The sequence below is a fragment of the Cetorhinus maximus genome, chromosome 6 (genome assembly GCF_964194155.1).
Source record: "Cetorhinus maximus chromosome 6, sCetMax3.hap1.1, whole genome shotgun sequence".
NCBI classification, from domain to species: Eukaryota; Metazoa; Chordata; class Chondrichthyes; order Lamniformes; family Cetorhinidae; genus Cetorhinus; species Cetorhinus maximus.
In genome coordinates, this window is record NC_135884.1 from 19,234,656 (window position 1) to 19,248,517 (window position 13,862).

The window sequence follows — 13,862 nt, forward strand, 5'->3', positions numbered from 1 at the left end:
GGGTAGTTACTCTCATCTCACCTCTGGATTCAGCTTTTTTGTCCATGTTTGAACCAAGGCTGTAATGAAGTCAGGAGATGGATGACCCTGGTGGAACCCAAACTGAGCATCAGTGAGCACGCTATTGCTAAGCCAGTGTCGTTTGATAGCACTGTTGTTGACCCCCTTCCATTGCTTTACTGATGATGGAGAGTAGACTGACGGAATGGTAATTCGCCGGGTTGGATTTGTCCTGCATTTTGTGTACAGGACATAACTAGGCAATTTCCACATTGCCAGGTAGATGCCAGCGTTGGGGCTGTGCTGGAATAGCTTGGCTAGGGGTGCAGCAAGTTCCGAAGCACAAATCTTCAGTACTATTGCCAGAATATTGTCAGGACCCATATCCTTTGCTAGTACCCAGTGCCCTCCGCCATTTCTTGATATCATGTGGAATGAATCGAATTGACTGAAGACTAGCATCTGTGATGCTGGGGACCTCTGGAGGAGGCCAAAATGGATCATCCACTCGGTACTTATTGTTGAAGATTATTACAAATGCCTCAGCCTTATCTTTTGCAATGATGAGTTGGGCTCTCCATCCTATTTTTGGAGCATCCTCCTCCAGTAAGTTCTCTAATAGTCCACCACCATTTACGACTGGATGTGGCAGGACTGCAGAGCTTAAATCTGATCCATTGGTGGTGGGATTGCTTAGCCATGTCTATCACTTGCTGCGTATGCTGTTTGGCACACAAGTAGTCCTGAGTTGTAGCTTCGCCAGGTTGACACCTCATTTTTAGGTATGCATGGTGCTGCTCTTGCATGCCCTCCTGCACTCTTCATTGAACCAGGGTTAATCCCTTAGCTTGGTGATAATGGTAGAATGGGGGATCTGCTGGGCCATGAGGTTACAGATTGTGGTTGAGCAGAATTCTGCTACTGCCGATGGCCCACAGCACCTCATGGATGTCCAGTCTTGAGTTGCTTGAGCTGTTCAAAATCTATCCCATTTAAGACGGTACTTCGTCTCCACAAGGACTGTACGGTGGTCACTCTTACCAATGCTGTCATGGACAGATGCATCTGCAGCAGGCAGGTTGGTGAGGATGAAGTCAAGTATGTTTTTCCCTCTTTTTGTTTCCCTCGCCATCTGCCACAGACCCAGTCTAGCAGCTTTGTCCTTTAGGTCTCGACCAGCTCAGTCAGTAGTTGTGCTGCTAAGCCACACATGGTGATGGACATTGAAGTCCCCCACCCAGTGTACATTCTGCGCCCTTGCCACCTCAGTTCTTCCTGAAGTGGTGTTCAACATGGAGGAGCACTGATTCATCAACTGAGGGGGGACAGTACGTGGTAATCAGCAGGAGGTTTCCTTGCCCATGATGCCATGAAAGCTCATGTGGTCCTGAGTCCCAGGGCAACTCCCTCCTGACTGTATACCGCTGCGCTGCCACCTCTACTGGGTCTGTCGTTCCGGTGTGACAGGACATACCCAGGGATAGTGTTGATGGTGTCTGGGACATTATCTTTAAGGTACAATTCCGTGAGTATGACTATGTCAGGTTGTTGCTTGACTAAGCTATGGGACAGCTCTCCCAATTTTGGCACAAGCCCCCAGATGTTAGGAAGGAGGACTTTGCTGGGTTGATAGGGCTGAGTTTGCCGTTGTCATTCCCAGTAGCGGTTTATACAACTGAGTGGCTTGCTAGGCCATTTCAGAGGGCATTTAAGAGTCAACCATGTAGCTGTCTGTCTGGTGTCACATGTAGGTCAGACTAGGTAAGGACAGCAGAATTCCTTCCCTAAAGGACATTAGTGAACCAGATAGGTTTTTACGACAATTGCCAATGCTCATCATTAGACTTTTAATTCCAGATTTTTATTGAATTCAAATTCCACCATGTCATAGTGGGATTCGAACCCAGGCCCCCAGGTCGATATAACTCTGGGTCTCTGGATTCCTAGTCCAATGTCAATACCACTACATTATCGCCTCCCTGCAATCAAATTACCTCTGCAGAAAGGCTCATAACAAGTGAATATTAACATAAATGGCTTGTGCAGTAAAATAGCTATGTAGATTGTGGACACAGGAGATAATGCAAGCAAGATACAACCAAGAATGATTTAAATCATTCTATATAAACATTGCAATTCAAATTTTCTAAAAAGAAGCAGAAAACTGCAGATGCCAGAAATCTTAAACAAAAATAAAAAATGTTGATAACATTCTCCAGGTTAATCAGCATTCTGTGGAGTGAACAAATATGTTCTGTTCTCTCCATAGAATACTGATTGATTTGATAAAATATTTCCACAGCTTCTGTTTCACTTCAGAGTTTCTACAACATTTTAGAATTAGCTTTACTGGAGCTTGGCTAGTCTCAACAATATAAATTGCAAGTCCGATCATCTAGTTAAAGATCATCTAGCAGGCAATTCTTATTTCCTGTATTTGATCATTTCTGCCCTATGCCTTAACCTGTGAACTTTCTGGATGTTTGCATCTGATGGAGTAGCAATATTCTATTAGTAAGTTAAATAACTTGACAAACAATGTGGGCAAGTGATCAAATTGTAATCTCTGAATGAATATTAGATAGCTTCTGCAGTTCTGCTCCCACAACACTCAAGAAGCTTGACACCTTCCAACCTGCTTGATTGGCACCGCATTCACAAACATTCACTCCCTCCACCATCGATGCACAGTAGCAGCAGCGTGTACCATCTACAAGATGCACTGCAGAAATTCACCAAGGCTCCTTCGACAGCACCTTCCAAACCCACAACTACTACCATCTAGAAGGACAAGGGCAGTGGAAAGATGGGAACACCACCACCTGGAAGGTCCCTCCAAGTCACTCACTATCCTGACTTGGAAATATACCGTTCCTTCACTGTCGCTGGGTCAAAATCCTGGAATTCCCTTCCTAAAAGCAATGTGGATGTACCTACACCACATGGACTGCAGCAGTTCAAGAAGGCAGCTCACCACCACCTTCTCAAGGGCAATTAGGGATGGACAATAAATGCTGGCCCAGACAGCGAAGCCCACATCCTGTGAATAAATTTTAAAAATTACTTTCAAATAAAAATGTGAACTAGAAGTTTATGAAAAAACATTTCCTTCATTCTCCAGATCCAAAGGGTGTGAACTAAAGTTGAAGCAGGACCTCAAAATGCCTTTCAGAAAAGGTACGTAAGAGTCACTATTAATAAATAAACAAACTTACATAAAAAGGTGAATTGGTCTCCCCTCCAGTGCCTGGTGAATAATCACATAGAATGATGCATTTAAATCATGTACAGAGAAGTCCCATGTCCTTATGTTCATGGCTTGGTCTGTGATAAGTTAGTCATCATACTGCAGAGGCACTATAATTGGGTTCTGCACCGCTTGGCAATGGTGGGGCATTATTTCATAGCGCTCCTACTCCTGGTCATTGCCTCGTCACCTTTCTGGAATATGGGGAAGAGCTGGATTGTTTGACTATGATTATGTCGCAATATAAAAGTCTGTTGCCACTTACTGTCTAGACTCACCCGTGAACCATGGTGCAGTACCTCAGTGCAAGTTCTTCTGTTGAAGCAAAGGTGAAATTAGTGAAATTTAGATTTACTCTTTTTGTTCTTTTTCTTTTCCAGTTCATATCCTTGTAATCCTACTTGTTGCAATTGTGCTTTTGATAGTTATGCACCATAATCTATTTAATGTACATGACCTTTTGAGGAAGGAAAATTCAGGTATGTAGCAACCTTTAATGATTGGTGTTTCAGTTCATTCACAGCACTAAGTTTTGTATGCATCAACACTTTTTTTATTCTACTAGAGTAATTATCATATTTTTGGAGTTCTGCTTTTTAGAGGTTATATCTGTCACTTTGTATTCCTATTTCAAAAATGATGTGTCATTTATGAATGTGAAACGAATATTGTAAATGGACAAAAGAATGATTTGCAAAAAGATGTATATTCACTTTGTTGTGTTAATGCCCAATGTAATTTGGCAAGCATATCTATTGATGCGAGACATATCCTAGAAGTGGTGTTATCTCTTCTGTGATCTTGCAATCACCACTCACTTATCTTCTAGAATTGTATGTTAATATGCTGTGAGAAAGCCTTTGTGTTATGTTGTCAAATCGTTAAAATATTCATTAGTTTGTTTTAACTGTTGTAAAAAAATGTAACACCTTGATTTTATTTTTTAATATCTTACACACTAACAAATTATTTGTGTTACACTGGATGAACTTTGTTCATATTAGTTTTTTGTCAGCTGGGTGGCTCCCAGCTTCTACGACAAAGAAGAAACATGTTTGTATTCATTTGATTATTATGAGTATATTGTTACTTATCTGCTGAACATCAGTCAAATGACCAAATCTAACATGCAAAAAGAGGTTTGTTTGATTTAGCAACTATTCATTACTAAGTTATTTCATTTTTAAATCAACAGAAAATTAAAACAGTGAGTAAGGACAGTCATAATACAATCAAATATACAGGAGATATATTATCAAGTTCCTGACATTTTTAAGGAACATAACCAACTGTTTCTAAACAACCAGTTATTGTAGGAATCACAATTGAGTCACTGGGAAACCAGAAGTGTCCACTTTTGCTCCCTGTCAGCTAACATTAAAGAAGGTTAAAGCATTATCTCCTCAGTTTGTAAATTGCTTCCTCTTGTTCTTCAATTTTAACTTTGTAGAATCAAGATATGGTGGAGTACAGAGGTTTGCAGGAGAGAGAACTGGTGAAGAGATTCCAATTCTAATCCCAGCTGTAGAAGAGCGACTCGGAGGCGTAATAGCAGCTGTAAACAGTATATATAGTAACACCAGGTCAAATGTGGTCTTTTATATAGTCACGACAAATGATACCATTGGTCATTTAAGGTAAACTTGTGTTTTTGTTAATCTGCAAAAAAGAATCAAACCTGTTTATGTTCTGCATTTAGTTTAATATAAGACTAGAATTAAACAATTGTAATTAATCTTGCCATTTGGTTTAGAGCTTGGCTTCAGAAGCAAGAACTGATGGGTATCAAGTATAAAATTCTTGGATTTGATCCTCACATTTTGAAAGGCAAAGTCCAAGTTGAGGGTGATTCAACTGAAGTAAAACCAGTGAGTAACTGCTTTGCATGTGTGTCTGTATGTATTAAATATAGAATCATAAAATATAGAAGGAGCCATTTGGCTTGTTGTGCCTATGATAGCTCTTTGAGAGAGTTATCTAATTGATTCCATTCCCCTGCTCTGCATTTTTTTTTCATTTTCAAGTATACATCCAATTTCTTTTTGAAAGTTACTATTGAATCTGGTACCACCACCCTTCAGGCAGTGCATTTTAGATCACAAATCATTGCAAAGATTAAAAAACAAAATTCTCCAAAACTATGCTCTGGCCCTGTTGCCAATTGCCTTACATCTTTTTCTTCCGGTTACCAACCCTGTTGCCATTGGGAACAGTTTTTCCTTAACTGTTTGGGCAAAATTCTTCATAACTTTTAACAGCTCTATTAAATCTCCTCTTAATCCTCTCTATGCTAATCTCTCCATATATTGGAGTCTCTCATCTCTGATAGCTTTCTAGTAAATCTCCTCTGCACCCACACCCTACCTATAGTGAGGTGCCCAGAATTGGACACAATACTCCAGCTGAGAGCGTAACTTCCTTGCTTTTGTATTCCATGCCTCTATTTACAAAGCCTGGGATCTCATATAATTTTTTAATTGTTTTATCAACTTGTCCCACCATCTTCAAAGATTAGTATATGTCAGTTTTTTTAATTGTTAATTTTTTTTCTAAAGGAACTATTAAGGAGGACCAAAAATGTACAACTTTAAATTCCACTTTGCCGCTTACCTTCATGTTTAGAGTTCAGATTCCAGTAACCTCCATCCAAGTTGTAACATTTTAGTTTTTAGGTTTTGAAATGCCAGAAATAAAAACTTGGTTTTGATCAGTTTCAGGGCCATTGATCCTCACTGTCTTTGTTAATGAACTAGTTGAAGACGTTTAGCTTTCAATGATAGGACGGTGGTCAGTCCAGCAATCAGCGCTGCACATGGCTTTCATTACACACACATCCAGCCTGTCCCTCTGCCTGGTGATGACATAGTCAATTAGATGCTAATGTGTAGAATGGGTGTCCATCCAAGACACTTTGTTGCTTTTAGAGAGACGAAAATCTGTGTTGGTGATTAAGAGCTCATGCTCAGCACACATCTTCATCAAGAGGAGACCATTGCTGTTACAGTCAAGAATTAGAGGCCATCATAGAATTTATCCTTGACTTCATTAGGGTTGTTCATGGTAGGGGTGTACACACTGACGAGAGTTGCTTGCCTGTTGCTATGCAGGGGAGTTAAAGCACCATCAGACAATCATTAACACCCTTGGGAAGGCAAGTCAATTTACTGACAAGATAGTTCGTGACAGTACAGCTCAAGCTAGCTTAGTGTCATTCTTCTTTTCCACTTCTTCTTTGCCACTCCATAAGAATGTGTAACCTGCACCAATTTTCTTGAGTTGACTCTCCTCAGGTAGACAAATCTTGCTGAGGGTGCTGATTTGGACATTGTACCTAGCCAGTTCTCTACCAATAAGAGTAGTTCTTCTCTCAGGTCTGTCGGCTGTGGCGTTGTCCATGCGGGTGCGCACATTCCATGCACTCATGATGACCGGTATCACCTTTACTTTCTTTTTTGAGATTGACTTACAACCGCATTGATGGGATCCCTGCCAGCTGCAGCCTGCTGGCTAAGGAGGTGAAACGGATAATGTTAAGGGGATCTTTTCCTGATTTGTCCTGGATGGTGTCAAGCTTCTTGAGTGTTGTTGGAGCAGCACTCATCCAGGCATGTGGAGAGTATTCCATCACACTCCTGACTTGTGCCTTGTAGATGGTGGACAGGCTTTAGGGAGTGAGGAGGAGAGTTATTTGTCACAGGATTCCTAGCCTCTGACCTGCTCTTGTAGCCACAGTATTTATATGGCTAGTCTAATTCAGTTTCTGGTTGATGGTAACCCCCAGGATGTTGATAGTTGGGGATTCAGTGATGGTAATGCCATTGAATGTCAAAGGGCGATGGTTAAATTCTCTCTTGTTGGAGATGGTCATTGCCTGACACTTGTGTGGCATGAATGTTACTTGCCACTTGTCAGTCCAAGTCTGGATATTTTCTTATTGAATTTGGACATGGACTACTTCAGTATCTGAGCAGTCACGAATGCTGCTAAACATTGTTCACAATCAGTGAACATCCCCACTTCTGACCTTATGATGGAAGGAAGGTCATTGATGAAGCAACTGAAGATGGTTGGGCCTAGGACACTGCCCTGAGGTACTCTTGCAGTCATGTCCTGGAACAGAAATGATTGACCTCCAACAACCACAACCATCTTCCTTTATGCTAGGTATGACTCCAACCAGCGGAGAGTTTTCCCCCTGATTCCCATTGACTCCAGTTTTGCTAGGGCTCCTTGATGTCAAACTTGGTCAAATGCAGCCTTGATGGCAAGGGCAATCACTCTCACCTCACCTCTGGAGTTCAGCTCTTTTGTCCATGTTTGAACCAAAGCTGTAATGAGATCAGGAGCTGATTGGCCCTGACAAAACCTAAACTGAGCATCATTGAGCAGGTTATTGCTAAGTAAGTGCCACCTGATAGCACTGTTGATGACCCCTTCCATCACTTTACTGATGATCAAGAGCAGACTAATAGGGGGCTAATTGGCCAGGTTGAATTTGTCCTGCTTTTGGTGTACAGGACATACCTGGGCAATTTCCACATTGTCGGGTAGATGCCAGTGTTGTAGTTATATTGGAACAGCTTGGCTAGGGGTGCAGCAAGTCCTGGAAGCAAGTCTTCAGTACTATTGCCAGAATATTGTCCGGGCCCATAGCCTTTGCAGTATCCAGTGCCTTCAACCATTTCTTGATATCACGTGGAATGAATTTAATTAGCTGAAGGCTGGCATCTGTGATGCTGGGGACCTCCAGAGGAGGCTAAGATAGATCATCCACTCAGCACTTCTGGCTGAATATTGTTGTGAATGCTTCAGCCTTATCTTTTGCACTGGTGTGCTTTGCTGCTCCATCATTGTGGATGGGGATATTTGTGGAGCCTCCTCCTCCAGTGAGTTGTTTAATTGTCCCCCACCATACACGACTGGATGTGGCAGGACTGCAGAGCTTAGATCTTGTGGATTCGCTTAGCTCTGTCTATCACTTGCTGCTTATGCTGTTTGGCACGCAGTCCTGTGTTGTAGCTTCACCAGGTTGACACCTCAATTTGAGGTATGGCTGATGCTGCTCCTGGCATGCCCTCCTGCACTTTTAATTGATCTGGGGTTGATTCCCTAGTTTGGCAATGGTAGAGTGGGGAATATGCTGGCCCATGAGGTTACAGATTGTGGTTGAGTACAATTCTCCTGCTGTTGATGGCCCACAGGGCCTCATGGATGTCCAGTCTTGAGTTGCTAGATCTGTTCAAAATCTATCCCATTTAGCATGGTGGTAGTGCCACACAACATGATGGAGGGTATCCTCAACATGAAGACGGGACTTCGTCTCCACAAGGACTATGCAGTGGTCACTCCTACCGATACTGTCAAGGACAGATGCATCTGTGGAAGGCAGGTTGGTGAGGATCAGGGCAAGTATGTTTTTCCCTCTCGTTGGTTACCTCACCACCTGTTCAGACCCAGTCTAGCAGCTATGTCCTTTAGGAATCGGCCAGCTCAGTCTGTGGTGGTGCTACCGAGCCACTCTTGCTGATGGACATTGCAGACCCCCAGTCAGAGTACATTCTGCACCCTTTCCACCCTCAGTGCTTCCTTGAAGTGGGGTTCAAGGTGGAGGAGTACTGATTCATCAGCTGAGGGGAGGCGGCATGTGGTAAGCAGCAGGAGGTTCCTTGCTCATGTTTGACCTGATGCCATGAGACTTCATAGGAACTGAACTCAATGTTGAGGACACCCAGGGTAACTGTATACCACTGTGCCACCACCTCTGCTGGGTCTGTCCTGCTGGTTTGACAGGATGTACCTAGGGATGGTGATGGTGTCTGGGACCTGATCTGTGAGATATGATTCCGTGAGTATTACTTTGTGAGGCTGTTGCTTGACTAGTCTGTGAGACAGCTCCCCCAATTTTGGCACAAGCCCCCAGGGATTAGTAAGGAGGACTTTGCAGAGTCGACAGGGCTGAGGTTGCCATTGTTGTTTCCGGTCCCTAGGTCAATGCCAGGTGGTCCATTCCTTTTTATTGACTTTATAGCAGTTTGGTGCAACTAAGTGGCTTGCTCGGCCATTTCAGAGGGCATTGAAGTGTCAACCACATTATTGGGGATCTGGAGTCACATGTAGGCCAGGCTAGGAGAGGACGACAGATTTCCTTCCCTAAAGGACATTAGTGAACAAGATGGGTTTTTACGACAATCGACAGTGGTTTCATGGTCATCATTAGACTTTTAGTTCCAGATTTTTTATTGAATTCAAATTCCACCATCTGCCATGCCCCGTGGCATTACCCTGGCTCTCTGGATTACCAGTCGAGTGACAATACCACTATGCCAACGTCTCCCCTATGCCATGGAGTATAGTGAGGACGAGTTGCACATTGTCAGCCTCAGTCTGTCATCCTGACCTATCTTGGTTTAGTGGCAAGGCAAGTCTAGACAGCTGGAGATAGATCTGGATGCATGGGTGAGCAGGATGTCTTCTGTGTCTTGCCAAGCCCTGTGTGTACCATAACACGGTACTGATATGCTTTCAAGGCCATTGGATCTTAGATTGGTTTCATCCATCCAGTCCACTGGAATCAGTCTTCATATGCCAGGGTAGACAAATCCCAAAGTCACTGAGGATAGGGACCTGACTTGTTTTAGCCCACTCGTCGAAGTGGCTTACTTGGGAGTGTGACCGCTGTTGAATGCTAACAACCACTGCACTGCCTTTTCATTTCAAAGGTAAACATCAAGATCTATCCCTCTGGATGTCCTAAGGGTATTAAAGTCCAGAAGCATCTCAAGGCTCAAACAAGCAATTATGAAGGAATCTCTGTCAGAGAAACTCAAGGGTCACCTATGTACAGTGAAAATGGACACTCATTGCATTGAGGATGACTGGGCGACCTTCAGGGATATCGTGTACTCCACTGCTGTGGAGGCCCTTGGCACTATCCCTCATAAGCATCAAGGTTGGTTTGATGAAAACAATGAGATAATCCAGAAAGTACTGCAGAAGAAACATCACCTCTGTGGGGTTTACCTCAATGACAATTTTTTTTTAAATTATTCATTCGTGGGATGTGGGTGTCGCTGGCTAGGCCCATGCCTAATTACCCTCATTCAGAGGGCATTTTTAAGAGTCAACCACATTGTGATCTGGAGTCACATGTAGGCCAGACCAGGTAAGGACAGCAGATTTCCTTCCCTAAAGGAAATGGGTTTTTATAACAATCAGCAATGGCTTCATGGTCATCATTAGATTTTAATGTCAGATTTTTACTGAACTCAGATTTCACCATTTGCCATGGTGGGATTTGAACCCAGGACCCCAGAGCATTACCCGAGGTTTCTGGAAAACTAGTCTAGTTGCAATACCAGTATGCTACCACCTCCCCTCAAATTATCACTATCCAAGCACAATGCTTACTGAAACACCCACTGGACTGTCCAAGCCCAGAGAGATGCAAGACACTTGGCTGAATCAGAAAGCAGGTGAGTCGTACACAGACCACAAAGAGCGGCAGTGATTCAACAATGATCTGAAATCTGTCTGCGGGCCCCAGTTACCTATTCATCACAAATTCTTGGTGCCAACGGTTCAACACTGCTCACAGAAAAAACCTAAGTTCTAGAATGATGTACATAGCAGTTTAGCTGAATCCTCAATTGGCCTTCAGCCACCAATGAAGAGACAATCAACATATTGCCATCAAATGCTCACTTGATTAGCCCCCTACACTGTTAGAAACAATCAAACTTCTGTCTGTTTCATGTTGTCATTGAGCTTTGAGGTTTTACTGTTACCGTGTCTTATTGTCTTACCATACCTTGATGAGGCTTTGCTTATTCTATGATAGTCTTGAGATAGTCAGTATATAGTTTTTCTAAGAACTATTTATTTACACTATTTACAAGACTTCATAGTAAGTACATAATTTCTAAGACACAGATTGTTCTGCACTTTGCTCTCTTAGAGCCTCTTGGTCATCTGACCCTTGGTGTCACGCTTACATCATCATTAATAGTGTCATGGTCTAATTAACATAACCATGAATCCATTATACTACACTGTCTTGCAGTAAAGCTCCAGGGACTGATGCTATCCAGCTGAGGTTTACAAAGCTGGAGATTAGTGCCTGGTCAAGAATCTCACTGAACTCTTTCAGTCTATGTGGGAGCAAGGAACCATCCTGCAAGAATACAAAGATGCCTCCATTGGCCACCTGTACAAGTGGAAAGGAACTCGCCAATCTTGCAACAATCATAGAGGAATCTCACTCCTCTCCATCATTGGCAAGATCTTCACCAGAATCCTTCTGAACAGCTTAGTGCAACATCTCGACCAGTAACTGCTGCCAGGGAGTCAGTGCAGTTTCATAAAAGGTCGAGGAACCACTGATATGGTGTTTGCAGTTAGCCAGCTCCAGAACAAATGCCAAGAGCAGAATATAGACCTCTACAGCACATTTGTTGACCTGACCACGGTCAAGATATTGACCAAGATATTGCATGGACAGAAAGCTGCTCAATACGATAACACCAGGCAAAGACCAAGGTCTCAAAGGATGGACTTTGTGATTTCCTGTTTGCTGATGACTTTGTACTAGCTGAACGTACAACATAACATTGATTTGTTCTTCTATGCATGTGACAACTTCAGCCTTACGATCAGCATGAAGAAAACTGAAGCAGAGTACCAACCTGCTCCAAGAAAACCCTAACTCAAGCCGAAGGTTTCAGTCCAACCTGTCAGAAATGGATAAGTTCACTTATCTCAGCAGCACACTCTCTCGAGCTGTCTATATTGCTGATGAGACTTGTGCAAGAATTGCCAAAGCAAGTGCAGCCTTGAGCAGATTTTCAACATCCGTCTGCGAATGAGGAGGAGTAAGTCTGCCTACCAAACTGAAAGTCTACAGAGCAATAGTCCTGCACACACTACGCTTGTGAGACTTGGGCTGTGGCATGCCAAAAAGCTCAACCACCTTCACTTGATCTGCCTTCGGAAGCTTCTGATCAGATGGAAAGACAAAATACCAGGCACTGAGGTGCCCTAGCTGCCATGCGAAGCCTCCACATCATACTGAGACAGTCATAGTTGAGTTGGGCTAATCATGCAGCCAGAATGCCTGACACTTGCTTATCAAAGCGAATCTTCTATGGAGAGCTTGAGCGTGTGGTGCACTGTCATGGCAGTCAAAGGAAGCACTACAAGGACACTCAGAAGGCTTCACTTTGGAGTTTCAATTTCGATTTCAAGTCCTGGGAGAAGCTTGCTCAGAATCTAAGCACAACCAAATAAAAAATGGTACAGCCTCTTTCAAAAGCAAGTGCAAATCAGAGGCAGAGAGAAAATGCAAGGAGAGGAAATCTCAAACCAGTAACTCATCCAAAACTCAACCGTCTGCGGTATCCTGTTCAATTTGCAGCAGAACCTCCTGGGATCAGATCAGCCTTAACAGCCACCTATATACCCACTGGAATTATACTAAACACTCAGAAGATGAACATCTTTACTTCAAAGGATGAACAAGGGATTGAAGGTATAGAGTCAACATTCTGATATAAAAATATGTGTGGATATTGGGACCATAAATAAAAGCAGATTACAGGCAGATCTAATGCAATGGGGAAATTGACCTGCATCCATTAGATAACAACTGATATTTTGATGAAAGTCTGAATGTGAAAAGTAATCCTGCAGGGTAGCAACTGATTTGTTAAAAGCTGCATAGACAATGCTGTCATAAATTCAGGTTTGAACCTCATCAGAATATATTATTGGTAGGGAAAAATAAGGATGAAGCATCATTTAGCAACACACAAAATCTTTCTGCTTTTCTGGAAGATTTAGTTAATGACTGTACAGGCTGAAAGAAAATTAACACTGATGGCAATTGGATTCAAGCCAGGCTAGGGTATATTGCCTCATTCACTTGTCTTGCCTCTTGCTCAGCAGTTCACATGAACATAAAAAACTTTTTTGAAATTGGATTTCAATGCATGCCTCAGTTTGAGGCAAAGGTGTGTGAATAGAACTATTGAATTAAATTGGTGTAATATAGGTATTACAAGCCACGTGCCCTGAGATATGAGGCCATGTAGCAACCTAAAGGTCTCTGCACATGCAGTGCACAAGTCGGCTCCTTTAAATTGATGCTCATGCACTGCCACAAAAATAAATTAAATGGGCCACACATTTAAACAGATCGCCTGTGCACTCCACAAAAGAGAACATTGGTTACAAGGACCAATTTAAACCTCTATTACTGCTGCAAGTCTGTAAGAAAATTGACAATAAGTAATAAGTAATGATCAACAGTGATCTACCATATTTGGATGGTATCAGCACTCTCTAATGTTGCATCTGGTTAAGGCTGGGATTAGCTGAATAGTGGTATGAAAATGCGAGAATACCCTTGGCTTTGCTTGATTGTGGATAAATGATTCTGTATGCACAACTTTATAGAACTTAATTTTTGTTGTCAATTTTCTCCTCCTCTCTCCTAAAACTCCTAGCTGGGTTACTGTTCAACAGGGATTGGGCACCTGACCCAAGTGGTTACGATCTGTCTGCTAAGGTAATAGATCACAGGGGATGTAATAGTTCAACCTGAAGCTGTTTTCACTCGATA

At 42.6% G+C, this 13,862-nt stretch overlaps 1 protein-coding gene across 2 annotated transcripts in view; it reads left to right on the forward strand.

Annotated features, from left to right (window-relative positions):
* The window catches only part of glt8d1 (glycosyltransferase 8 domain containing 1), a 40,767-nt gene that overhangs the window by 6,843 nt on the left and 20,062 nt on the right, over positions 1-13,862 (forward strand). For both annotated transcript variants that reach the window (XM_078543365.1, XM_078543366.1), the window contains exons 2-5: positions 3,122-3,177; positions 3,628-3,726; positions 4,698-4,884; positions 5,001-5,115. In XM_078543365.1, coding sequence (XP_078399491.1) covers positions 3,162-3,177; positions 3,628-3,726; positions 4,698-4,884; positions 5,001-5,115 — 417 coding nt within the window. In that variant the 5' untranslated portion in view covers positions 3,122-3,161. The remainder of the gene's footprint in view (positions 1-3,121; positions 3,178-3,627; positions 3,727-4,697; positions 4,885-5,000; positions 5,116-13,862) is intronic.